Source organism: Leptodactylus fuscus, chromosome 2 (genome assembly GCF_031893055.1).
Source record: "Leptodactylus fuscus isolate aLepFus1 chromosome 2, aLepFus1.hap2, whole genome shotgun sequence".
NCBI lineage: Eukaryota > Metazoa > Chordata > Amphibia > Anura > Leptodactylidae > Leptodactylus > Leptodactylus fuscus.
Window position 1 is genome coordinate 238,244,731 of NC_134266.1, and position 27,182 is coordinate 238,271,912.

Below are 27,182 nucleotides of genomic sequence, written 5' to 3' on the forward strand. Positions count from 1 at the left end.
GTGGTTAGCACAGCAGCCCTGCAGCACTGGAGTCCTGGGCTTGAATCCCGCCAGGAGCAACATCTGCAAGGAGTTTGTATGTTCTCCCCATGTTTGTGTGGATTTCCTCCCATTCTACAAAAACGTGCTTAAATGAAAAAAAAAAAAAAGTACATTGTGATCCCTATATGGGCTCACATTCTACATTAAAAAGAAAAAGGTTAATAAAATATTATAAAAAATAAATATATAATATAAAATTTAAAAAAAGACCTTTTACTCTAGATTCACACCTGCATCTGGGTTTCTGTTCTTCAGGTCCGCTTGGGGACCCACGTGGTGTCCGGCAGCAAAAAAGCGTTGAGGGAAAAACCGCGGCGGCAACACATTGCAGTTCTTCCTGCAACACTTTACACAAAAAGTTTGCAGAGGTCTCCTCTGAGGACTTTCTATTTCAATTATATCTGTAAGGAAACTGCCGGCGTTTCCGTAGGTATAATTGACATGTTGCGATTTCCAAAAACATAGCTGTGTCTGCACCGCACTTTTTACCGCAAAGTGGGCATAGCTAGAATGCCATCCACTTTACTGTGACTGCTTTTTTTTTCCAATCGATCTGCTGAGTTGATCCCATGTGTGGCCCCGACCTTATGCGGCTTCAGGGACAGAAACCCCAAACATAGAACAGACACAGGTGTGAATCAAAACAAATATGTTAGGTATCTCCATGTGTGTATATGTCCGCACTATCCGAAAATGGCGTTATATATCCTGTTTGATGAATGCTGTATATATCCTTAAAAATATATATGGGTTTCCATATTTTATCCCCCATTGTGATAGATTACGCCCTACAAGATGAGTCCACAGATGACGGGGCCTCTGCAGATAATATAGAAGTAGTACTTGGCCCTGTGAACAATATGGGCCTGCCTGACAGAGAACAATACACAAAGGGAAAGAAATTTGTGACGAAAAAGTCAGAGAGGTAGAAGCCACAGATACGCAAAGGGAAAATAAAGCCATTAGCAGTCTGATAGACTGGGACCTGGGTACAACAAAGCAGGTACTGATACCAGGTAATCCCCTACTTACCTATGTCTAGAAGTGCGTCTTCTACTTTATGTTTCTGCTCGACTCCTGAAGTAAGCACAACAAATGCCTAACAAGTCCAGACACAATAACGTCAGCCTAACATAAGGGGAGCTACACCCAGGAAGTCGTATTCTCCCCGATAACCATTGTCTTCGGATTTCCCAGTCTTATGTAAAGCAAATTTAATGCTTATATACTGGAAAGTTTCTAAATACCCCATACGTATCTAGTCCTGCTCATAGCTGACAGATGGATGCCGTCTAGGCAATGCTCTGTGAGCCAACTACACCAGCAGCTCTAATCCTTGTCATTCAGTACATGTAAGATAATATTAGCCTGGAGTCCAGGAATGATTACCTATACTGAAGGGTTTTCAGCCACTTAAAGGGATTGTGCTGTTATGGACACTTCCCCTAGCCATAGGACAGGGGATAAGTGTCTGATCAATGGGCGCTCAATCGCCAGGTCCCCCAGAGAACAGGAAGATGTGGGATCAAAAGTCCCCCTAAAACCTCCTTGTGGATGGAGCACCATTGTGCCTGCATTACTGGTGCTCCATTTATTGCTATGGGACAGTAATCTCTGACAGCGCCTGCAGCCCCATAGCAATGAATGGCACATCAGTCGCAGCACAATGGTGCTCCATCCACAAGAATGCTGTGGAGGGACTTTTGGTTCCCCTCCTCCTGATCGGTGGGAGACCCAGCAGTTGCGCTCCCTGTCAATAGGACACTTATCCCCTTTCCCTGGATAGGAAATAAACATTTGTAATAGCACATATTGGACAAAGGCGACTACCATATCCCTCAAAGATCCTCCTTCCTTTTAGGAGATTTTTGTTGCTGACTATATTTTGGGATCTTAAAGGTGTTGTACAACACAGAATTACAAAAGCATGACTGCTTTCTTCCTAAAACAGTGCCACTCCTAACCATAGGCCGTGTGTGGTATTGCAGCTCAGTCTCATTCACTTCAATGGAACTACATTCCGATAACAGTCACAACCTATAAACAAAAGTTGTAGTGTCCCTAGCAGAAAGCAGCTGTGCCTTTCTAATCCTTAGAAGATCCAACCCAGACAGGTGTATGAAGATACAAGATCGTCTTTTTGTTTCTTCACATAAACATAAGTAATGCTAAACTAAGATCCTGTATTTGGGATAAGGAAGCCTGACGGATCCTTATACAGGAAGAAAAACATGTACTTATGTGAAGGAATGAGAAGAGGAACCTCTGTTCTGCTTGGATTTTCCATGAATCCCAAAATACAATGAGCAGTACTCTTCACCTAAAAGTAAAGAGGATCTTTGAGAGACGCTCAGCTTTGTCACCAGCTCCATAAAAGGTATGGGTCAATATCAGAATCGTGGGGATCCAACACCCTCACTGATCAGCAGGGTTCAGACAAGCACTGTGGCCTCTTCACTGCTTACCAAGGACAGCGCCACACATTGTGTAGTGGCTATGCTTGGTATTGCAGTGTCACAGACCTGAGAAAAGAAAGCCATTCTCGCCCGAGTGCTATACTCTCTCAAACAGCTGATTGTTGCGGGGGTGCTGAGTGTTGGATACTCATTCCCTGTATGATATTGAAGAACTATTCTATTGATAGTCCCAGAAAACCCTTTCAAAGTTATTAGATAACATATATATGAATAATATAAGAAACTTTATAATATATCTTTTTAAAAGAAAATGCTTCTTTCTCCATTTATCAGGCTGCTTTCATCCACCTTTACTAAGTTTCTTATCACTGTGTGTCTCTTTCTTCACTCTCCCTCCCTTCAGCAGCCTCCTCCTCCTTCTCCTCTTTCCCTTCTGATAAGACAGTTACGCTAGGTTCACACCTGCATTCACCACTCCATTCTGTGCTTTCCATCTTCTGCATGCAAGAAGACGGAAACCACAGACCGGGTCCGGCCGTGAGCGGCGGTGAGCGTTTTGCGCTCTCCGCTGCGAAACCAGTTTTTTTAATCCGGACACAGAGTACTGCATGTCCAACTCTGTGTCCGGATTAAAAAACCCGGTTTCGCGGCAGAGAGCGTAAAACGCTCACTGCCGCTCACGGCCGGACAGCTTTCTCACCCATTCAAATGAATGGGTGAGAGGCTCCTGCAGGTCTCCGTCTCCTGCCTCTGTTTTATGCAGGAAACGGAAACCTGCAGAACGGAGACCGGGCGCAGATGTGAACGAGCCCTTAGATGTAACTTGTCCATATATAGGGAGGGAAGATGGGAGAGGAATGTAGTCTGATGGAGAAAGGAGTATTTTTCTTTAATAAGATATACTACAAAGTTTATTATATTCACATGTACTATTCATGTATGAAAAGTTGTTTTATAATTGGAGGTTCACTATAACTGAACTTTTTTTGTATTATTATTTTTAACCCTCAGAGGATGTTTACTTGTAATAAATCATTTTTCACTATAATATACTGGCATATTTCTATAAATGAGAGCGCCAATGAGGGGGTCTCCGTCTCATTTACCAAGGATACAGTACTGTACATAGTAGAGTTTTTCAATATGCTAGATTTTTTTTCTGCTAAAGTTAATTGGGTTTCACATTTTTCAAAAAAGGTCAGTTAGTGCTATTATTACATTAATAAGTGCACCCATATACCTTTAGCAGTGTTTTCAGTGATTTCTGGGTTTCTCTGGCATCCTCTGCATTTGTTTACCTGGATATCTTCCTGTTCTGCTTTCCTACAACTACCATGATGCATTGCTCTTCACTCACTACCTTCCCCTCTCACTCCCTCTCCCTCTCCTTCCCAGTTTCTCTAGCCAGTCACTACTAGCCCTTCCCAATCAAATAACTCAAGACCCCATTATACATATCTGTCTTCCTGTCTGGATCTTCTGGGCCCGGGTCATCACTTCCTTCAGGAGGGCCAGCTCCTCCTCTTTTTGACATCTGCTAGCACCTGGACGGAGCCGGAGTGATGGCATGTTCTGTAGCTAGTAGAGATGAGCGAGTACTGTTCGGATCAGCCGATCCGAACAGCACGCTCCATAGAAATGAATGGATGTAACTGGTACTTCCACTTTGACGGCGGCCGGTCGCTTAACCCCCCGCGTGCCGGCTACGTCCATTCATTTCTATGCGACCGTGCTGTTCGGATCGGCTGATCCGAACAGTACTCGCTCATCTCTAGTAGCTAGCACTCCGCTCTATTATGCAGGCATGAAGGCCTGATGGAAGTGATGTGCCATGCTCAGAAGATCCGGACAGGAAAACAGGTAAGTATGATGGGTTGGAGTGGGGGTCAGTATAGGTGATGTTCCATTTCTTGAAACGGGGAAATGGAACATCACGGGAAAATCTGAAAATGTGCCTGAGACGGTCATATGACCCCCCCAGTGATCTGGGTAAATATCAATTTTTTTGCAAACTAAGTAAGTTAGAAGGTAGACGGGGTGGGGTGTTTAGCTTAGAGTAGAAAGTTCATTTTATCCTGGACAACCCCTTCAATGGGGGAAAATGTCCAACTGCAAATAACATACATAGGTTATATAAAATATATACCATGAAAAAACACATAGACAGACATCTGGCCTCTGCAGCAGAAAAAGCGATAGTTGTGAATGTTCATCTTACCTATTGGACGTTCCTTAAAGGGGTATTCCCATAACTCTTGTTCTGCAGCCTGAAGGCTCTGTACTCTCTTCACTTCCTGGATTTCTCTCACATTGGTGGGCGGGGTTTCACTTGCTCTATCTGCTATGATCCACTGTATGACGACGCTGATGTGGAAACTGATGTAGCAGAGCTGGATTTGAGTCAGCTTGTATTACATACAGAAGTAACGGGACTCCTTATCTCAGCCCTTATCACCTAAATTCAATTAAATCGGCTGATAAGTGGAAAAGCTATAGATAGACAGCACAGTAATCCCGGAGCTCTCACCTCCCCCTCCCCTATATGAGGAGCTCCATTGCTTGTCAGCCCCTCCCTCCCCCTTTGAGAGCAGGGAACTACATCACTTGGGAAATGAGCAGATAATCCCAAGGGCCAGTGTCAACAATGAAGTGAATAAATTAAGATAGCGGCCAAACAAAGCAGTTTTGATAAAGCAATGTATTTAGGAAAAGTCTTATATCCACATAAACTAGCAGTATAGATAGGATCCTTGTTATGGGACAACCCCTTTAATCTTACAGGTAACATTTCTATTTTCAATAAAGCCGCAATAAAAAACAGAATTCCCATATTAATATTCCATTTTGAAACCAACAAGCAGATTTTTATTGAAAAAACTAATAAGGTCCATTGTCCTGTAGTGTTTGTTTCGGAATTTCGGTATAAATAATATAGTCTGTAGTGATTCACAAGGCAAGTCTTCATGCTGAGTCCGTCAGGTGTAGAACACGTCTCAGTATGGTCTTCAGGTTTACTGAGGATCTGTCACTCTCTGCAGTTCAGAGACCCAGTCACAATCACCCTCTTCTTCCTCAAAATCCCTGTAGGTCGAGGAATAAAACAATTTACCAGCATTATTGAGTTCCATAACATTTATACCGTCCTTATAACTGCATAGCGGCAGTAATACACACTAATATGCAATGGTATACCCCATAAATGTGCAGTAACATATATACAGATATATTCTGCAATGCTGACAATATAAAGGGCCATGGAAAAAACTTCCCAAGGTAATGTGAAATATAATATGGACTAGTGACGTTTTTTGTAGGATTGTGATATTATTGACCTGTCCTGAGGATAAAACATTGTGTAGCTTCTGTTCTTGTTACTGCAGCTTCACCCCATTCATTTGAATGAACCTGAGCTGCATAAAGGCCACATGATGAATGAATATGATGTCACTGACTTGTGATGCAGAAGCGGCACACATAAGCAGCTGATCTGTAGGGGTCCCTGGTACCGGACCCCACCAATCTACAATTCTAAGTATAGGTCAGCAATGTTTAATTGGTTAATGTGAAAAACATTATTAAAAATGTCTGAAAGAAGTTTACATTGGTCGGAAAACACATTACAAATATACAACTCACGTGTCTTCATCATCAGATCTGGTCTCCAGTCTCTCAGGATCTATGTCAATTTCTTCTTCTCTGCTATCTGTGGCATCTGGAGCTTGACTGTTGTTACAGAGCAGACCCTTCAGACAATCCTCAGGAGCTTCTGTTGTTCAGACAGATAAGAAAATCCAGCAAGATCAAGCCATTGTAGGCGTCGAGACATTGACACACATGGTTCATTTTGTAAGAGGGGCATAACTTGAGGGGTGTAGAGGGTACACCCTGGCCCAGGAGCCTTGGCGTCCCATAAGGATTTTCTTTCCAATATGTAGAGACCATTACTATAAACAAAACACTATAGTTGGGAGGCCTTGTACAGATTTTGCACTGTGGCCCTGGAGGAGTTTCATGGAGCAGAACAATAGACATAAAAAGTGACTAATAATGAAAGAAAGCAACCACTAAATTACAAGTGGAGAAGACCCTTCCTGTAAGGTATTTCAGGTTTACTTTCCTTCTTTCATCATTTTAATGAAACTTCTGTAGCTGAAGTTTCCCTTTATCCCGTTTCCACTCTGTGCCGTACTATTATGTTGCATTGAGCATATAGATAATGCTCAGTACCGTAATAGTACGGCACTGTAATACCAGGGGCACAGGTGCTGTAACACAGCCAAGGGCCGGGACCAGCTAATGGAGTCAAAAGATACTCGGAAGATACTCCAACTCCGGTGGATTGAACCCCTGGATGCCGTGATCAAAAACGATCACGGAATCCAGAGGGCCTGGGGAAAGATTTCCCCTTCTGTCACCCCTTTAGGCCAGCCGTGATAAGATCGCAGGTTCTGAGGGGTCGCCATGGCAGCCAAGAGGCTAGGAACTACTGTGCGATGTTCTGCAGTACTTAAGTATACAGTACGTTGCACTCAGTATTGGAGATTCCAGCTTCAAGTCCACTTGTCGGACATGTACAAAAACACACAGAGTTTACAATACAAACAAAGAATAAAAAGTGAAAAAAAACCAAAAAAAAACACCATTATTTAAAAAAAATATATAATGTGAACAAAAAAAAACACACAAAGATGTTGGGCATAACCACGCGACTATAAGTCCCCACTATCCAAAAATAGTGTTATTTATCCCGTATGGTGAACGCTGCAATATTGAATACTCTATAATGCGCAAATTAATGTATTTTGGTCACTTATATTTCCCCCAAAAAAAGCAATAAAAAGTGATCAGAAAATCATACATACAAACAGTGGTAGTAATAAAAACTTCTTATTTTTGCCTGGAGACTCAATGTCCTCCCAAATCACTTACTTGCTCTATAGATGGTGTAGGTCTTAAAGGCTGAGCAGAGATCCAGGTTACTCAGGATATTAAGAAGAGTTTCTGGGGCTTCCTTGTTCCATTCCTTTCTCTTCTCCTTCAGATCATACTTGATAACATGGCCGCCTGTGTGTAGAAACAGGACAGTGAGTCATATACGTGTATGGCGTAAAGATATACTGAATAATGTAATATACAGGGACAAGTGAGTCAGAGGAACCGAAGATGGAGAGAATTTTTATTGCAATGTTATTAAAAAAAAGTTTGAGGTTGATATGGGCACTTTCATTCCATTACCTATTCATCTGAATAAACATGACCTATCCCTAAAGATTTAGGGGTCAGCACAGGTTATACTAGGTTCACACATGCGTCTGGGTTTCCATTATTTGGGTCCGCTTGGGACCCAAAAACAGAAACCTAACTGACTTAAAAAGTGGTTACTTGCGCAAGTTCATGTACCTCATAGTCTATAATGCGGTCCGCTGGGTTATCACCCAAAAATGCATTTTTTAAGGATTCAAGTGCAACATTGTCTTCACAGGACATGTGATGTCACATTCATTGGACACATGGCCTGATTGCAGCTCAGTCCCATTCAAGTGATTTTGCAGTTCTGTGTTTGGTAAGTAATGGAGAGGCTGCAGTGCTCATCTGAATGCTGCAGCCTCTTCAAACAGCTGAGGCCCAGGTGGGTGTCAGACCCCTGCAGATTTTTAAATGATGACCCATCTTAGGGTAAGTTCAAACTGAGATTTTTGGTCCGGAACCGGCATCCAGCCACGCACTCCGCTCCGGATTAGGTCCAATGAATGGGCCTAGTCCGGAGGAGGGAGTGTCTTCAGGCCGAATCGCAAGGCAACTCGGCCTGAAGAATGAGTATCTCGCTTGATTTCAGTGGGAGCCATCTTTTTGGTCAGGATTTTGAGGTGGATATGACTGGATGCCGGTGCAGTGCAGCGGCATCCTGTCGCGGTACTCCGCTCCGGATTAGACCCAAATGAATGGGCTTAGTTGGGAGGAGGGAGTGTCTTCAGGCCGATGTCACGAGACGAATCCACATGAAGAATGAGCTGACAGTGAATTCAGCACACTGTCGGCTTTCCCGATCTGGGCCCAGTGTGAAGAGCTTACGGTCCCGGTACCGTAGCTCTTCTATGGTCAGAAGGATGTTTTTGACACTCAGTCAGAGACGTCCCTCTTCACAGCACAGCCAATCGCGCTGTGCTGTGAGAGCCGGGAGGAACGCCCCCTCCATCTGCTCGCAGTACTCGTCCATAGACGAGCATTATCAGGGAGGGGGCGTTCCTCCCAGCTCTCACAGTACAGCGCGATTGGCTGTGCTGTGAAGAAGGACGTCTCTGACTGAGTGTCAGAAACGCCCTTCTGACCATAGAAGAGCTATGGTACCGGGACCGTAAGCTCTTCACACTGGGCCCAGATCGGGAAAGCCGACAGTGCGCTGAATTCAGCGCTCTGTCAGCTTTCCGGCAGTATATAACACTGCCTGTGGGCAAAATGCTGAAAGGTCCTCTTTAAGGATTAAGATCAATTATTTAGCCTGGGAAACTCCTTTAGGTCGCAGCCACACATGGTGGAAAAAAACGTGGCGGTTTACAGTCTCAGCAAAATGGATGGGATACTAGCGAATCCCATTCCCACTTTGAGATAAAAAACATGTTGGAGGCACGTGGCGATTTCCAAAACTGTTGCAGTTTTGTAAATAGCAGCAAGTCAATTATTCCTATGGAAACGCTGGTGGTTTCCCTATTAGTATAATGGAAGCAGAAAGTCGACAGAAGAAACCTCTGCAAACTTTCTGTCCAATGCATTGCCATCAGCGCTTTTATGCTGCGGGACGCCATATTAATACAGCTGATACACTCACCTTCACTTGTGTTGGCTTTGATGCTTGAGGTGAGGATCGAGGCATTTTCTAGAACATTTAGGACAGTGTCTGTGGCTCCTTTCTTCCATTGTCTCCTATCTGATAGTGGTGAAGTGGACTCTTGTGCTACATAAAGAGGAGAAACTATAAAACATGGTTCAAAATAAAAAACAATAGTTATGGAGGTTACATATACCATATAGTATATAGATAAGCATATCCTTACGTGTGTATTTTAGAGAATATACCATAGGTATCAGGTTAATACTAATGTTTTCCTCATTTTCTAATTTCTATATTAGACAATATTAGTGCGTAAAACTAATAAGTGAATCCACCCAATCCACACAGGCAAAGAAATCAGACCAAAGATGTCTATAAATTATGTGTAACTAGCTGGTACCCGCGACTTCGTCTGCGGTGATTGTAGCAGTGGGTATATACAGGCGCGGGTAAGGTTTTCGTACTGTGTATAAGGTATGGGATATAAAATGTAACTGTGTATCTTGTTGTTGCTGTAATTCTGATAGCACATGAGACTTTTGTGTTGAATGTAATTTGTATTTCAGCCGCTATATGGTGTTGGTATAAACTGTACATAGTGACTTTGGGACAGAGGGATTTCAGGTTAATATACTTCGATATACGACATTGTATGAGTTGTTATTTTGCGCCAGTACATGTAAGTTTTGGGCACAGGATACTCTTGAGTAAGCAACATAAAGTCTGGCCCTGTGCATGACAGTTTAGTAACTCCATGTGCCTCTTATTAATAGCAATTAACCCCATCATGTCCCTCACATTAACCCCTGTGTAAGAGTTACTGATAGAGATGAGCGAGTACTGTGGGGATCAGCCGATCCGAACAGCACGCTCGCATAGAAATGAATGGACGTAGCCGGCACGCGGGGGGTTAAGCACGCTGGCTACGTCCAAGCGGAAGTACCAGGTGCATCCATTCATTTCTATGGAGCGTGCTGTTGTGATCGGCTGATCCGAACAGTACTCGCTCATCTCTAGTTACTGATATGTGAGAGACTTGGAGGTAATAATTAAGTATCTTCATTACTGAGGTCTTTTATTAGTACCTCCATATGTCTCACATATTAGTAACCTTTATATGGGGCACACAGGGGTTAATATGAGGGACATGATGGGGTTTATTCCTATTAATGTGAGGTACATGGAGTTACTAACACTAAACTAATAACCCCATGCCTGACATTAATGAGAATAGGAAGTAAAGGAAGGGAGCTGTGTGTTTCTTACTTTCAGTTTGCTAGCAGCTTCGGCAGGAGCTATAACTATAGCAGGCAGAGACCTGAGTGACTAAGCTCCACCCCCTGGGTTTCCTGCACATCTCTCAAAGGGGAGTGTCCTTATGCCTCAGCTCTAGCAGAGAGTTTATTTAACTCTTGCAGGTCCTGTGCTGCTGGCATGCCAGTGAAATATGGCAGGAGTGCCACTCTTGGCATGTGTGCCAGGGGTTGCTGACCTCTGCTGTAGGGGGTAATATGAATTTTGTGGCTTGCTATGGTCCAAAGTGTGTGAGATTGCAGAGATAGTGATGTGAGTTTGGGTTTTGTGGGGGTCCTGGGAAAAACGTATGTGCGCTATTGTGACGAAAAGTAGCCTATTGCGCAATCGAGTGTAGGGACTATGTTTGTGGAAAATTTCAGCCAAATCGGTGGAGCGGTTTTTGCGTGATTGACCGCCAAACATCCAAACATCCAAAGGGTCCTGGGAAAAATGTATGTGCGCTATTGTGACGAAAAGTAGCCTATTGCGCAATCGAGTGTAGGGACTATGTTTGTGGAAAATTTCAGCCAAATCGGGGTCCAAAGTGTGTGAGATTGCAGAGATAGTGATGTGAGTTTGGGGTTTGTGGGGGTCCTGGGAAAAACGTATGTGTGCTATTGTGACGAAAAGTAGCCTATTGCGCAATGGGGTGTATTAACTATGTTTGTGGAAAATTTCAGCCAAATCAGTCAAGCGGGTTTTGCGTGATTGACTAACAAACATCCGAACTTTCACATTTATAATATTAATAGGATAATGAGAAATGACACCAATAAAAAGATGCAAGAGTAGAGTGTCAATTGGTTTCAATAGCAGCAAGTGACCTGACTAAAGAAGCATGGCGTCTACTAGGCCATGGCTGACAGTTCTAAAAAAGCAAAAAGATAAGTTCAATGAAAAATAGCATGAAAAATATTCATACCATCAGGAGCCGCTACCCGCTGTTCTTTCCTAGGCTGGATTATTGAGGAAGATTCATCATTTGGGAGGTCTGAGGGGTCATCAAGCTATTAAAAATGGCAGAAGATTTAGAGGACAAGTAATGACTCTCCCTGGTCAGAGTAACATGGTCCGGTGAGATAGGTGTTACCTGTGCAGATGCGCACACATTCACCACTTTTAGCAGGCCTCTTCTCTTGAGAATAGTGTTGACTGAAGGTCGCTGTCGAGGGTCTTTGCGAAATATCTGTTTAATAAGACTCCGCAGCTCATAGGAATATTGAGAAGGCAGTGGACTGTATGTCCCACGGCAGATCTTCAGAATCAGATTTTTCCAGCTCCCTGCTTGAAACTTGAATAGAAAATAAAAAATCATATGTAGTTGTATGTATTTGGGATCATTCACACGGGGCAAGAGGGGCGGATTTCGGCACTGAATCCACATAAGAATCTGCCCCCTCACAATGGAGGTCTATGTAGACCGCCAGAGACCTGCTCTTTCTTCAGGCGGATTCCGCAGCTGATTCAGCCCCGGCATCCGCCTCGCGGCAGCACCCTCCGGACTAGGCCCATTCATTTGGGCCTACTCCGGAGTGGCAAGCCGCGAATGTCATAAGCCACAACAGTCGTGGTAGGCGCATTTTGGCCCTACTATGACACGGCTCCCCGCGTCACAATCAGGACCAAAATCCGCCAATCTGCACCCCGTGAGAGCTAGCCCTCGTAGTCAACAAGTGCTAACATCGTTTCTCCATTACAAGCCCTATAGTAAAATAAATAATATCCCAATGGTTAATTATTATAGTCACCCTTTAAAGGGGTATGTATTCCTGATAAAAAAAAAAATGTTGTAAAGAAACTGATAAACATTGTGCCCTATACCTGTGACAATGCCCCTACAATGTATAACCGCACCTACAATATATAACCGCCCCTACAATGTGTAACCTCACCTACATTGTATAACCACACCTATAATGTATAACCGCATCTACAATTTACGACCACCCTTACAATGTATAACCGTACCTACAATGTATAACGGCACCTACAATGTATAACGGGACCTACAATGTATAACGGGACCTACATTGTATAACCGCACCTACAATGTATAACAGCACCTACAATGTATAACAGCACCTACAATGTATAACCGCACCTACAATATATAACAGCACCTACAATTTATGACCGCCCTTACAATGTATAACGGCACCTACAATGTATAACCGTACCTACAATGTATAACTGCACCTACAATGTGTAACCTCACCTACAATGTATAACTGCACCTACAATATATAACAGCACCTACAATGTATAACAGCACCTACAATGTATAACCGCACCTACAATATATAACAGCACCTACAATTTATGACCGCCCTTACAATGTATAACGGCACCTACAATGTATAACCGTACCTACAATGTATAACGGGACCTACAATATATAATGGCACCTACAATGTATAACGGGACCTACAATGTATAACCGCACCTACAATGTATAACAGCACCTACAATGTATAACTGCACCTACAATATATAACAGCACCTACAATTTATGACCGCCCTTACAATGTATAACGGCACCTACAATGTATAACCGTACCTACAATGTATAACGGGACCTACAATATATAACCGCACCTACAATGTCTTTAAACCTCACCCATGCTCCATTAAAGATTCAGAATCCTCTTAGCCCACCATGATCCTGTGTCCTGATCCTCTGACGATTACATTAATGTGAACTTCAATACAGTTATACTTAATACTTATACTATAAAGTGACCACTACTCATTCAAATAGGGGAGGGCCAGGACTCAGTGCAGATTACCATAGATAGAAGATTTTTAGGAGGAGAAAATATATAGTTAGAAAAAAGAAATACATTTACTTACTGGATGTTTCAGGGTGCAGATTTCATATAGCACACACCCCAATGACCAGATATCACTGAAACAGAGAAGTAATAACTATATTCAAAAGGTTTTCTGGGACTTTGGCACTAAGTAGTTCATTGCTATAAGATCTGTGGCACTCCGGCACCCCAAGTGCCCTGTATTAATGTAGCTCAGCTCCCACTGATGTCAATGGCCGCAGGGCTGCACTATGTCAGCCGCTCACCTATCAGATATATTAATTCGGATTGGTGGTGGTGGTGGGGGGGGGTCCAGTCATACAGTGCAGTAGGACACTACTCCAGTATATTGCTACTATTAAAAGAACAGCGAGTAAGCAGTGTAGCATACAGCACATACACAATGCAGATGGGGAAACAGCTGATCAGCAGGGGTCCAATAGTTGGAACCCTACCAATCTAAAATTGATGTCCTAGCTTAGACCCCTATTTTGAGGAGGGCTTATGCATACATCACATAATAGCACTTACCTTTTATTATTATAGGGCAGGTTCTCCCAGATCTCAGGAGGAACATAATAAGGAGTCCCAACATAAGTGCAGACATAGGCCATTGGACTGCGAAAACAAAACACTGTTTCATCTACAAAGTACTTGTAAAATTGTCTTAAAGGGGGTGTCTAAGATTAGGCTTTTCTATGTCATCTCTATTAGTCTAACTATATACCTGCAATGCCAGACACATCTACAAGAAACTGCCTGCAGAGGTCACTAGTGGAATCATGGGATCTTATTGTATATAGGGGCAGATTTATTATTCAATTTGTGCCATAAAAACTAGCGTATATGCATGCTGTGTTCCAAATATATTATTTAAGATACCTTTTTGTGCCTTCTTTGACAAGGAGGTGCGGCTTAGAGTAAAGCAGCATGGCTTAAGATGGAACACTGTGTGCCAACATTTTAGCACATTTTTTGGCATCATCTAGGCCAACAAATACAATAGGTGGTGATACATATGGCACAGTGCTCTAAGCATACGGTGCCTGACTATATTAGACGCTATTCACATAACCAAGTCGAGTCTTGGACATATTATATACATATATACAGTCCTATGAAAAAGTTTGGGCACCCCTATTAATCTTAATCATTTTTAGTTCTAAATATTTTGGTGTTTATAGCCATTTCAGTTTGATATATCTAATAACTGATGGACACAGTAATATTTCAGGATTGAAATGAGGTTTATTGTACTAACAGAAAATGTGCAATATGCATTAAACCAAAATTTGACCGGTGCAAAAGTATGGGCACCTCAACAGAAAAGTGACATTAATATTTAGTACATCCTCCTTTTGCAAAGATAACAGCCTCTAGTCGCTTCCTGTAGCTTTTAATCAGTTCCTGGATCCTGGATAAAGGTATTTTGGACAAACAATTCAAGTTCAGTTAAGTTAGATGGTCGCCGAGCATGGACAGCCCGCTTCAAATCATCCCACAGATGTTCAATGATATTCAGGTCTGGGGACTGGGATGGCCATTCCAGAACATTGTAATTGTTCCTCTGCATGAATGCCTGAGGATTTGGAGCGGTGTTTTGGATCATTGTCTTGCTGAAATATCCATCCCCGGCGTAACTTCAACTTCGTCACTGATTCTTGAACATTATTCTCAAGAATCTGCTGATACTGAGTGGAATCCATGCGACCCTCAACTTTAACAAGATTCCCGGTGCCGGCATTGGCCACACAGCCCCAAAGCATGATGGAACCTCCACCAAATTTTACAGTGGGTAGCATGTGTTTTTCTTGGAATGCTGTTTCTTTTTGGACGCCATGCATAACGCCTTTTTTGATAACCAAACAACTCAATTTTTGTTTCCAAAATGAAGCTGCCTTGTCCAAATGTGCTTTTTCATACCTCAGGCAACTCTATTTGTGGCGTACGTGCAGAAACGGCTTCTTTCTCATCACTCTCCCATACAGCTTCTATTTGTGCAAAGTGCGCTGTATAGTTGACCGATGCACAGTGACACCATCTGCAGCAAGATGATGCTGCAGCTCTTTGGAGGTGGTCTGTGGATTGTCCTTGACTGTTCTCACCATTCTTCTTCTCTGCCTTTCTGATATTTTTCTTGGCCTGCCACTTCTGGGCTTAACAAGAACTGTCCCTGTGGTCTTCCATTTCCTTACTATGTTCCTCACAGTGGAAACTGACAGGTTAAATCTCTGAGACAACTTTTTGTATCCTTCCCCTGAACAACTATGTTGAACAATCTTTGTTTTCAGATCATTTGAGAGTTGTTTTGAGTAGCCCATGATGCCACTCTTCAGAGGAGATTCAATTAGGAGATCAACTTGCAATTGGCCACCTTAAATACCTTTTCTTATGATTGGATACATCTGGCTATGAAGTTCAAAGCTCACTGAGGTTACAAAACCAATTTTGTGCTTCAGTAAGTCAGTAAAAAGTAGTTAGGGGAATTCAAATCAATAAAATGATAAGGGTGCCCATACTTTTGCACCGGTCAAATTTTGGTTTAATGCATATTGCACATTTTCTGTTAGTACAATAAACCTCATTTCAATCCTGAAATATTACTGTGTCCATCAGTTATTAGATATATCAAACTGAAATGGCTGTTGCAAACACCAAAATATTTAGAACAAAAAATGATTAAGATTAATAGGGGTGCCCAACCTTTTTCATAGGACTGTATATATATATATATATATATATATATATATATATATATATATATATATATATATATATATGTGTGTGTATTTACCGGATCCATTTATTGTGCGGGAGGCTTTTTCTTATGGACCCATTTACATCTTGATGGGTGACTTCGATCTTTGCAATAATAGAACATGCTGTATCTTTCATTGATGACGAACATCACACAGCCTAGTAAGTCAGCTGTGTGAATAGGCTCTTAGTAAAGATGCCTTACAGTTTTACTGTATAACAGTCTGCAGTAAGCCCCTCCAAAGCTCCCTCTAGTGGTGGCTGCAGGGGGTGACCATCATTAAAAGATGGGGCATCACTAATGCGACAGATTATATTTAGAGCCGTGAGAACATCGCATAGGAATTACCTGGAGAGAACACGCGCTGATCCAAAGTCCCCCAACTTTATAGTCCTTGTATGAGTAAGGAAAATATTCTGCATTAAAAAAATGTACATATAGATTTATTACTATACAAGATCTAAACAGATGTATATACTATAGCTTTATTACTACATAATGTGCAAACGGTATGATAGAATATTTCTGCATCCCCTGATATACATATACATCCTATGAGTCAGTGAATAACTGATAACATTGCATGTATAGATCATTATCGGCTATATGTGATATAACTAAATAGAAGAGACCTAGCCCAACAAAGGGTAACCCTTAGGCTATGTTCACACCTGCGTTGGAATGTCTGTTCTTCCAGTCTGTCGAAAGACCAGAACAGCAGAGAAGTGGACTGCTAAACCAGCGGAGACATAAGGCACAAGACACATCGCATCGACTATAATGGGATCATCAGGTGTCCATTCTTGTAAGCTGAAACTGTCAGACGAAAACATAGGAGTTGTGGCTCTTTTTAATTTGAAATTTCTTGAACAAAGAATGCAATGGAGTCTACAAATGGAGACTCCAATGTAGATGTGAATGTAGCCTTAAAGGCATGGTATATCATTTAAAAAACAGTGCCACACCTGTGTACAGGTTCTATGTGGTATTACAACCCTATTCAGTTTCATGGGCCTAAGCTGCAACACTAGGCACAATCCTAGGACAGGTTCTGGAAAGAAGCAGCCATATTTTTAATATTCCTGTATAACCCTATATGAGAAGTTGCTGGGTCCGCCTGTAGCTGGGACTAGTGACTAGTGTGACTAGTATGTATCTAGGAACCTCTGGCCATGGATGGGTCAAGGCTTGTATGGTTACTCTACAGAACACTGGAGGTTATACCCACCTTTGACTTAATGTCTCTGTGCAGCACTCGCTTCTCATGAATATGCTGTACGGCCAGACACATCTGAACAAACCAGTGGAGGATCTGTAAAGATACATACAGGAATGAGAAATATTTCAACACATTCTAAGAGCTATATGGTGACTGCAGGCCATACCCATATATTTAACATTTCACGGCATCCTGTACATGTCTTCTATGACTTTATAGAAGACAAGTACAAGATACCATAAAATGTAAAATATGTGGGCTATGTCTGCTGTGTAGCAGAGCTGTGTGCACTGCATAGCAAAGCTGTGTATGTGACTATGTGACTATTTATGTGCGATAGGACTGTGTCTGTATAATGTATGTACTGCAGGGTTTTGGGTATGTATAATAACATGGAGCAAGAAAAAAATAAAAATCCTAAAAAATGTCAGTGTGGTTAAAAAAAAACAGACATATTAAGTTTAATCGGAGTCAACTTTTAACTAATAACCCCCTCCCCTACCCTAGCACAGCAAGACGGGGAGTAATTGACTAAACCTCACAAAAGTTAGTTACCTTGGACCTGCTGCTGAGACCCCATCTCTGCTCTACAATCCACCTGCAGTTCCTCAGGGACCTTCTCCTCATCAGCAGCTCCCCAGCTCATCCATCCTCCTGGCCTGCTGTCTGCTCCTGTCTGCCTGATGGACTGAACACCCTGCTTCATCACCTGCATGTTTCTGCCACCTGAGCCCATTATCTAAGGGCTCTCCTGCTACAATCAGCTCTGCTTCTTCCATCTCACTGATGCTTCCAACATAACTCAGCTCTGCTCCATCTCTGCTTGCTGCTATTATCATTCATATTGTTGGCATTCACTTCCTCCCTCCTGCCCCTGAACCCTGTTTGCTTCTTCAGCTGCATACCAAACCATCAGCAGCAGCACAGGAGGCTCTCAACCTGTCAGCTGAGTGACCATGGTCAAGATTGGCCGGGGTAAGGCTGGTGACTCTCCGGAACCAAAGGACAGGCCACTCCAGTCAGTGGGAATGCAAAAATTCCTTAAAAAACAGCAGGCTTCGGGATCTTCTTCTTCTCCAGGGAAGTTGGCACCTGAGGAATCGAGCGGACAGCGTGCAGTGCCACTTGACTCCGACGGGGATGGCTCCTTGCAGGATAATTCCTCGTCATCTATCTCTAAGGGGTATTTAAAAAAGACTTTGTCTCAATCTCTTTCAAATGCTATGGCCCCTGTGCTGAAAGAGCTCACTGCTCTTCGCGAGGACTTTGCTAATGTGACCCACCGGGTGGATAGGCTGGAGACCTGTCAGGGAGAATTGCAGCATGTGGCTTCCTCCGTGTTTGAACGCTTAGATACCCATGCCGCTCACTTTAACTACACTTATTTGGCGCTGGAGGACTTGGATAATCGCTCCCGCCGCAGAAATCTGCGTATACGGGGTCTCCCAGAAACCTACATGCAAGAACAGCTTCCCTCTATTGCAGCCAGTGTCTTCTCCTCATTGGTGGGTGTGGATGTCGCTTCAAAAATGAAGTTGGAGAGGATCCAGAGAGCTGCTCGCCCCAAACCTAGTGCAGAGGTCCCGCCACGGGATGTGGTGTGTGCCCTTTTTTCCCATATGCATACTGTAGATCTTCTTCGTGCAGCCAGGGATGCAGCTGATTTATCCTATGAGGGACACTTGCTGAAGCTGTATCAGGACTTGGCACCTTCTACCCTTCAGAAGCGCCGGGTGCTGAAGCCACTTTTGGATTACCTGCGAGCTAAGGGGTTTAACTATGCCTGGTTATTTCCCTTCGGCTTTTCGGTTCCTCACAATGGCAAGAGATTGGTGGTCCGTATGCCTCAGGACTTGGAGCGCCTATGGGGAGCTCTGAACATCCCTCCTATCACTGTTCCCTCTTGGATGCCGGTGCAGGAAGAGGCGCTACAGTTACCGGCGACTTGGCAACTTCCACCGAGTTGCTCTGAATCCCTGGATGCTGCGTCGGCCTCTGCTGAGAGTTGATAGCTCCGTTTGCCATGTTCTTTCCAGATGGTTGCGCGGACTTTACTTGTTTTCATATTGGAGTTTTTTCTGGTTTGTGACTCATTTCATTTTGCTCTTTTCACTCATCTCCCCACTCACTCTTTTTTTTTTTTTTTTTTTTTTTTTACCTTTTCCTTCCTACCCTCCCGTCTGCCTCACCCCCCTCCTTTACCTTTCTCTATTTTCAAATTTTATATTGATATTGTTATTTCTGGCCTCTTTATGCTGAAGCACATCTTTGCGCTTGGGCCTGGTCCAGACTGTTTTTCGTATACCATGGACAGCTGTTATTCTATGGATGGTCATGGTCTTTGGTCTTATGCTCATTTTCTCTGCTGTTCTCTTATTTTGCCTATGGTACTGTTGTTGTTCTCTGTACTTTGAAAAAATTAATAAAGTTTGAATTAAAAAAAAAAAAAAGTTAGTTACCTTGACCCATCCTCTTACTTTGACCACCAATAAAGATTGAATTAATATTCTAATTTTTATGTCGAAATCTGGTGCATCGTAAAGTCTGAAGAATATGGTAACTACTAGAGATAAGCGAATAGTATTCGAATAGTGGTATTCGATCAAAAACCTCCATTTGCATAGTTATTGGTGTACTCAGTCGAATACCACGTGGAAAGGCGGGAAATATTCGTTTCCCCTCCAACCTCCCCTGGCGCCTTTTTTTTTATTTTTTTTTTTTAACACCAATGTCTATGGAGGGGAGGTATTCGATCGAATATACTCGCTCATCTCTAGTAACTACTTTTCTCCAGTCTGACCATTACTTGGTCACTGCAATGTTTATAAGGTTACTACCATATACAGAGCGGAGTCACTGTGTACGGTATAATATACCATGCTATAATATAAGTATAGCGTCCCCGATGCTGGCGGTCTGCACCCCTAAATACAGAGAGGATAAGAGATACTCACTGTGTGTTCTGGGAAGAGTTTTCCTCTCTGATGTTTGATGGTGTCTAGCAGATCGCCCCGGTCACAATATTCCATCACTATGTACAGGTGGTCGTCCGCTGTTATTACATAACCATAGGCAGAAAACACCAATGTAATAGAGGATGATGTAGGCCAAACCAATGCCATGTATTGACAACCATGATATTTACCAGGACCAGTACAACAAGCCATTTATACCATCAGTATAGAGGATTAGGAAAACCTTTGGTACTTTATATAATGTTAGAGTCCCTGATGAAAATATCTTTTATAAAAGGGGTTTCTGGGGCATTAATATCGGACACCCTAAGCCATTACCAATGACCTTACTGAAGATGTTCATCTGTCACATGGCTTGAGCTGCCATATTAAGCAGCCAATGTACTATGTACTACGCTGTGACTGGTAAAGTGGCGTTCACACTACCGCTGCTGTCCGCCCCGGGGTTTCCATCGTAAACCCCAAGGAAACTGGACAGGGGACGGCTTGCCAGCGAGGGAGGGGGGTGCCAGGTATCACACCCCCACCAATCATAAGGGTAGATCATAAGTATTAAAGCCCTAGAAAACCCCATTTTATTACCCTAGTAAAGTCTAACTCCCTTCATAGATTTCCTGGTGAAATCATATTTACATAATCTGTAAGGGCACGGCTGTAGTGTAAAGTATGGAGGAGGGGGAAAAACAAGGCTATGGCTTTGTAGAGGTGGACCTCAGACTACTACTTTAGAAGCTGTAGTCACTGATCGTAGTTTTACTCTAATGGACTGGCTTGGACTGACCCATGTGTGAACAGGTGAATCTCCCAGTGGGCCCCTGAGCCAGGAGGGCCCCAACTCACAGTACACTCATTGTAAAGCATCTCACCAGGCTGCGTGTCAGTATAATATACTAGGTGGATTATTGCAGGAACTACACTGTCTACTTTTATATATTGTAGACACCTTGGGTGACCAAGGTACAGAGTCAGGCCAACCAGTATCCTTCCTCTCTGGGCCCCATCCTCTCAATTAGACTGTGGGGGGCCCAAGTCACCAATAATTAGAGGGCCCTAGTTCAAAGCAAGGTAGGACACCAGCAGACTACAGACACGACCCCAGGGCAGTCAGAGTGTCAGGTGACATTTGCATGTAGCTGTACCGTGAGTCCCGGCATGAATTTTACTGGTGTGCCCTAGGCACCCCAATCCTACCCTGCTAATGGAGCATTGATAAAAGCCAACCTAGATACACCAATATCTAGAGGTAGAGGGCGAAGACTAGTTGTAGTAGGAATGTGATGCTGATTTTGGGGTGGATTACGCTCCTGAATCAGCAGCCGATTCTGTACAGATTCCCTTTTTTTTAACGGGAGGCAGAGATTGCATCAGGATGCTAAAAAATCAGCCATAGAGTCTGTGGATTGCAACTCCCGGCTGACAAGGCTCATACATCTGGGTCTAATCAGTGGTGGAAATTACAATGGAACGCCATACAGATGTATCCCACCACGGGTAGCAGGTGGCCACAGAACAGCGGCCTGAAAATGAAGAAGAATTTCTCTTCATTTTACACTGTGTGAATGGCCCCTTAGTTTCTCCACAGTATCAGATGACATACCTTCAAATGCCTCCCTGAATTTGACTATGTTTGGATGTTTCATCTTTGCCAGTAGAACGGCTTCTTGTCTGGACTCTTTCATGGCAGCGGAAGACTATAAAAGAAGACATTGAAGCAGCATTGTTATATTACTATAAAGCCGGCCACAAATACAGCAGCTATTCCTTCCGACAATGTATCTATTGGATATTTATGGGATAGCCTGTGGAGATCCATTTTTTACGTTCAGAGGAAATGAAAAGGATTGGACTTCTGCGCGTACTCATTGGAATCAAAGGGAGCGCATGCATCACATGGCCTTATAAAACAGATATGTCAGTAAGGCCTTGTCTATCTGACTCATTCTCGCCTTGACTACTGTAACTCCTTACTAATCGGTCTTCCCCTCACTAAACTCTCCCCTCTACAATCTATTCTGAATGCAGCGGCCAGGCTCATCTATCAGGCTAGACGCTACAGCGATGCCTCTGGTCTGTGCCAGTCGCTACATTGGCTTCCTGTTCATTATAGAATAAAATATAAAGTTATCACTCTCATTCACAAGGCTCTCCATAATGCCGTACCTCCATACATTTCCTCCCTCATCTCTGTCTACCGCCCCCAACCCGTGCTCTCCGCTCACTCAATGACCTAACACTTACATCCTCTATTATCAGAACCTCCCACGCTCGTATACAAGACTTCTCCTGAGCTGCACCACTTCTCTGGAATGCTCTACCCCGGACAATCAGATTAACTCCCAATTTCTACAGTTTCAAACGCAAACTAAAGACACATCTTTTCAGACAGGCCTATCACAATTCCTAATGTAAACCCTTCTGTACTATAATTAGAATCCCCAAAATTTAACCCTCCTCTGTCCCCGTTCCCACATTTCCCCACATGATATGATGTCTTTTCAGACTAACTTTATAGGTCCAAGCACCATCCACATGTTACAGGACATGACTAAAGTTTTGTTTGTGTAATGACAGTAACCTCTATTACAAAATTGTCTGACCACTGTATAAGCAATGCCGCCCCTGCTACCTCTTGTGTCACCCCCTCTACCTCATAGATTGTAAGCTCTTGCGAGCAGGGCCCTAAGTCCCAGTGTGTGAAATGACTTTCTTTGTAATGTATCTTTCTGTCTGTATTTGAACCCTACAAATTGTACAGCGCTGCGAAATATGTTGGCGCTATATAAATAAAATCTATTATTATTATTATTATTATTATTATTATATTAAGGCCTTAGACTACATTCAGACCTTGTACAGTGGTGCAGTTTACAGCACTGAAACATAACATTTTCTCAGCCAAAAATGTAATGAAGGCGAGTTATGATATGATGGCGGCATTATACAATGTCTTACCTTTGGAAGTCTTATTTCTTTCATGACATACTTCTCTGCGGTATTTTGGAGACCCACTAGAAGGGCTCTACCAAATGACCCCTCTCCAATAACGCTCAGCACCTTGTAGTTCTCCATTATAACTGAGAAGAAAATGGGGAGAATTATGGCAATTTACTGCAAATCTTCCAGTTTATGTAGTAATGCTGCCATATAGCGTGCAGTGGTAGAACTAGACAGATTTGATGTTCAGACAATTCCTGAGGAATCTGCAACGTTGGAAATCATTAGGACCATAAATGATCAAGGAGACCTGGACTTTATTAAATCATTTATTGAGAGGATACAACCAACTGTTCTCGATCCATAATCCAGTCCAAATGATCCTTTATTAGACTCTGGGATACAAAATAAAGATAAAAGGAGGTGTATTCAGAAACGCTTGAATAACAAGTCATGGGTTAGGGGGCGTTCACACTACTGTCGGTGTCCGACAGCTAGTGTCCGCTGCTAATGTCCGTGCAAAATCTTGTGCTAAACCCGACGTGTAGGTTTTTTCTGTCCGCTTGAAAAGTCGGACATCTTTGGGAACGGACAGTTAAGGACACCCACGGACAGTAAAAGAACGCACCCGATGTCCATTTAAATCAATGTAAAATGTCACAGACACAGCTAGTGTCCACTGCTAATGTCCGCGAGTGTGAACGCTCCCTTATTGTATGACTGTATGAATAAAGACATAACCAGTTTTGACCTTAAGGAGGGGGCCCCATGTAGTGTAACTGCTGTGAAAAACCCACAGTGTTTACAGTAAATGCAAAGTGGATGGGATTCTAGTCAATACTATCCACACATTGCAAAATCACAGCATGTCAATTATACCTATGGAAACGCCGGTTTCCCTATAGGTATAACGGAAGCAGAAAGTCTGCAGCGCTTTTTTGCTGTGACCCACAACGTAGGGTCTTAGCCTAAAAGGGTTGTGGAGGATATAAAATTTTTCGCAAGGAGACCGAGGAAGGTGAACAAAAAACCCCCCATACCTGTCAGTACTCTGGTGTCTCCCACTGTGGTCCAGTCCTGCCGCTCCTGGTGCTTCTTCTGGTGTAAGTCCTTGCTGCGCCACTGAGGCCAATCAGCAGCCTAAGGAAAGGACACGCGGGGTCACAGGTTACCTATGTGAGTGACAGGACCGAGGTGGGAGACTCGACCACCAGGGACAGGTGAGTATGTTTTTTTTTTTTTTATTTCTCACCTTTTCAGGCCTCCTTACTGAAAACTGCATATCGTGGACAATCCCTTTAAGATTCAGCTTTTTTTTTCAGTTCTTGGCAAAATTCAGAAAGTCATAGCTTTTTCATTTTTAATCCAATATTTTTCACTCACACCTTTTAGGAATGTCTATAATTTGCTGACTGAATGTTATTAATCCTGCCTGAGAGGCTGAAGAAAAGAACATTTTTTTGCAAAATGATTACATTTCATATTAGAATTTTTTGTGCCATTAACCATGCAGCATAAATACCATATGATTCTTACTCTAAGGGTCCGTACAATTACAGCAAAACTTTTTCATGTTTAATCATTTTGCACAATATGAACTTTTTTCTGAAAAGGATGATTTGTTTTGTGTCGTCATGCTCTGAAACTCATTTTTTTTTTTTTTAAATGGAAAAGCTCTACTTTTTTGTTGATACCATTCTGGGGTACATACAATGTCTTGATCACATTTTGCTGAATCTCTTTGAGCCAAAGCCAAGAATGGCTTCAAAAGGAATGGGAAATACAGTATATAGAAAGCTCCATTGTGTTCAATCCACTTCTGGTTTTGGCTAAAAAAAAATAAAAAAAACGCAGCAAAATCTGCAATAAAAAAAGCCGCGTTTCCGCAAAGTGGGGCCATGGCCTTAGACATTCTTTTTTTTTTTTTTTTTTAAATCCCGTTAGGAAACTGTATAAAGGGATCTTCTGATCCATGATACAATACCCTGCCTTACCGTACTAATGCACTGCAGTGTATTCTTATTGAGGGCAGGTTCACATCTGCGCCCTGGTCTCCGCATTCAGGTTTTCGTCTTCTGCCGACACGAGACGGAAACCTGGCAGACAGTGTCTGCCCATGAGCGTTTTGTAGTCTCCACGGTGAAACCGTTTTTTTTTAACCTGGCACAAAGTCCTGCATGTCCAACTTTGTGTCTGGTTAAGAAAAAAACAATTTCGCCACGGAGACCACAAAATGCTCACGGGCACTTATGGGCGGACACTTTGCAAACCCATTCAAATGAATGGGTTTGAAAAGTGACTACCGGTTTCCGTCTCCTGTCCAGTTTCTCGGGCAGAAGACGGAAACCTGAAAACGGAGACCGGGGCGCAGATATGAACCCGCCCTGACAGATACAGACAAGTAATCAAGTAAAGATAGTGGACCCCGGAGCCATGATCAGTGCCGTGATATCATAGCGGGATATTGTTATAGCAGCATATTGGATCCCCTGATATGGGAGCTGATGAGCAGGGTCCACACTAGTAAACAACCCCTTGGTTTGCTATTGACCACAGCACCTGAGGGGTTAAGTTATAGCTGAGAGCTGTCACTTATGACAAGAGATCCTGAGCCAGCGCCATGTCGGTGCTGTACATGTATGGTGCAGGGTGTTCAAGGGTGAAATATGATGACTAAGGCTATGTTCACATCTCCGTAGGAGACTCTACTGCATATTCAGTATAGAACAGGTGGAAACCAAAGGACACCCTGTGGACCCCATTATAGTCCGTGGGGGCTGTGGGTAACCGGTGGCTTAGCTGATGAGCTCTCCGTCTTTCAGGTCCCCAAACACTAGTGTGAACCTGGCGTTAATGATACACAAACACGTGATGGTGCGCACTTTTTACAATGGGACCCTATAGGTGACGTATGCTACTGTACATCTACAGCATGACATTTCACTGGATTATGTCATAATAAAGGAAATCTTCCCAATGAACGGCTCTGTACATAGCCCAACACCAGAAAAGAAAGTGATATGACAAGTTAAGGCAAATTGTCATCTCAGCTCTGCTACATCTGCCAACTACCAAGCAATTTCTTCCATATATACTGTATTTGTTTTGTTGCATTATAATTCTCATTTCATTACATTGCAATAATGTACAAGTGGACGTAACGGAGAGTGGAGACCGCAGTGTGACCAGGAACACAATGACCTGGGTGTACTGTCTACAAGCATCTTACCAGAAGTGTCCAGAGGCTGCAGCTGCTACCTCCGGCTCATGCCTGCCACTGTGCGCTGTTGCTAGTGATCCCTGTATACAAAGGACTGAGCTATAGTTGTCATTGTACTGACTGGCTGACTGTGTGTGTTTCCTGGGTGTGATCTGAGGACTCTCATCCTCCTTCCTGTTACTTCTCCTCCTCCCACTCTGCTCATGTGTGTTACTGATGTAGAAGAAGAGTCATCATTCCTACCAGAAATACAGAGTGACAAGCTGCGGCTATAGATCACATGTATATACCGTATACAGGCTCCAAGGCTTTGTTATGCTCAACAAGTCTGGTGGAACCAGTTACGTGAGCTAAACATAGCAGCGGCGACTGTGAGTCCAGAGAGGATTGCGCAGACTGGATACTAAGCGTCATATCAGGTTTTCACTTTGTCACAATGTTTTGCTAAAAAATGCAAATAGAGCGTAACATCCGCATGGACTGACAGCCCTCGGAATAGACGAGAATGTTTTTACTTACTGACAGCAAAGATCGATCATGAAAATGTTGAGGAATTAAAAAACGGACAGATTTATTAAGATTGGGATTTCATACGCCAGTCTTGATGAGAGCTCTGAATGGCGCAGGGCATGCCTGAATTATCCAGAGGTTCCGACATCTTAGTAAGACTCTATTCTGATCA

General features: G+C 43.0%; 1 protein-coding gene across 1 annotated transcript; it reads right to left on the minus strand.

The window, feature by feature from the left end:
* Nucleotides 1-5,421: 5,421 nt before the first annotated feature.
* On the minus strand, nt 5,422-26,628 carry NEK3 (NIMA related kinase 3). The gene is made up of 14 exons (XM_075265890.1): nt 26,510-26,628; nt 23,299-23,420; nt 21,944-22,037; nt 20,326-20,423; nt 17,381-17,464; nt 16,501-16,568; nt 13,926-14,012; nt 13,435-13,489; nt 11,675-11,875; nt 11,507-11,591; nt 9,286-9,429; nt 7,389-7,523; nt 6,096-6,225; nt 5,422-5,540 (listed from the first exon to the last, which is right to left on the minus strand). Exons 2-14 carry the CDS (start codon nt 23,413-23,415, stop codon nt 5,471-5,473), a joined length of 1,368 nt encoding a protein of 455 aa, XP_075121991.1. The 5' UTR covers nt 23,416-23,420; nt 26,510-26,628; the 3' UTR covers nt 5,422-5,470.
* Nucleotides 26,629-27,182: the final 554 nt, after the last annotated feature.

What these genes read in the sequence shown, in the direction of transcription:
- NEK3 (XM_075265890.1), bottom strand. Translation starts at nt 23,415, where the DNA reads ATGGAGAACTACAAGGTGCTGAGCGTTATTGGAGAGGGGTCATTTGGT. An exon ending in CTGCCCTATAATAATAAAAG is followed by an intron (nt 13,490 to 13,925) that starts GTAAGTGCTATT and finishes TCTCTGTTTCAG; the next exon opens with TGATATCTGGTCATTGGGGT. An exon ending in AGATCTGATGATGAAGACAC is followed by an intron (nt 5,541 to 6,095) that starts GTGAGTTGTATA and finishes CTCGACCTACAG; the next exon opens with GGATTTTGAGGAAGAAGAGG.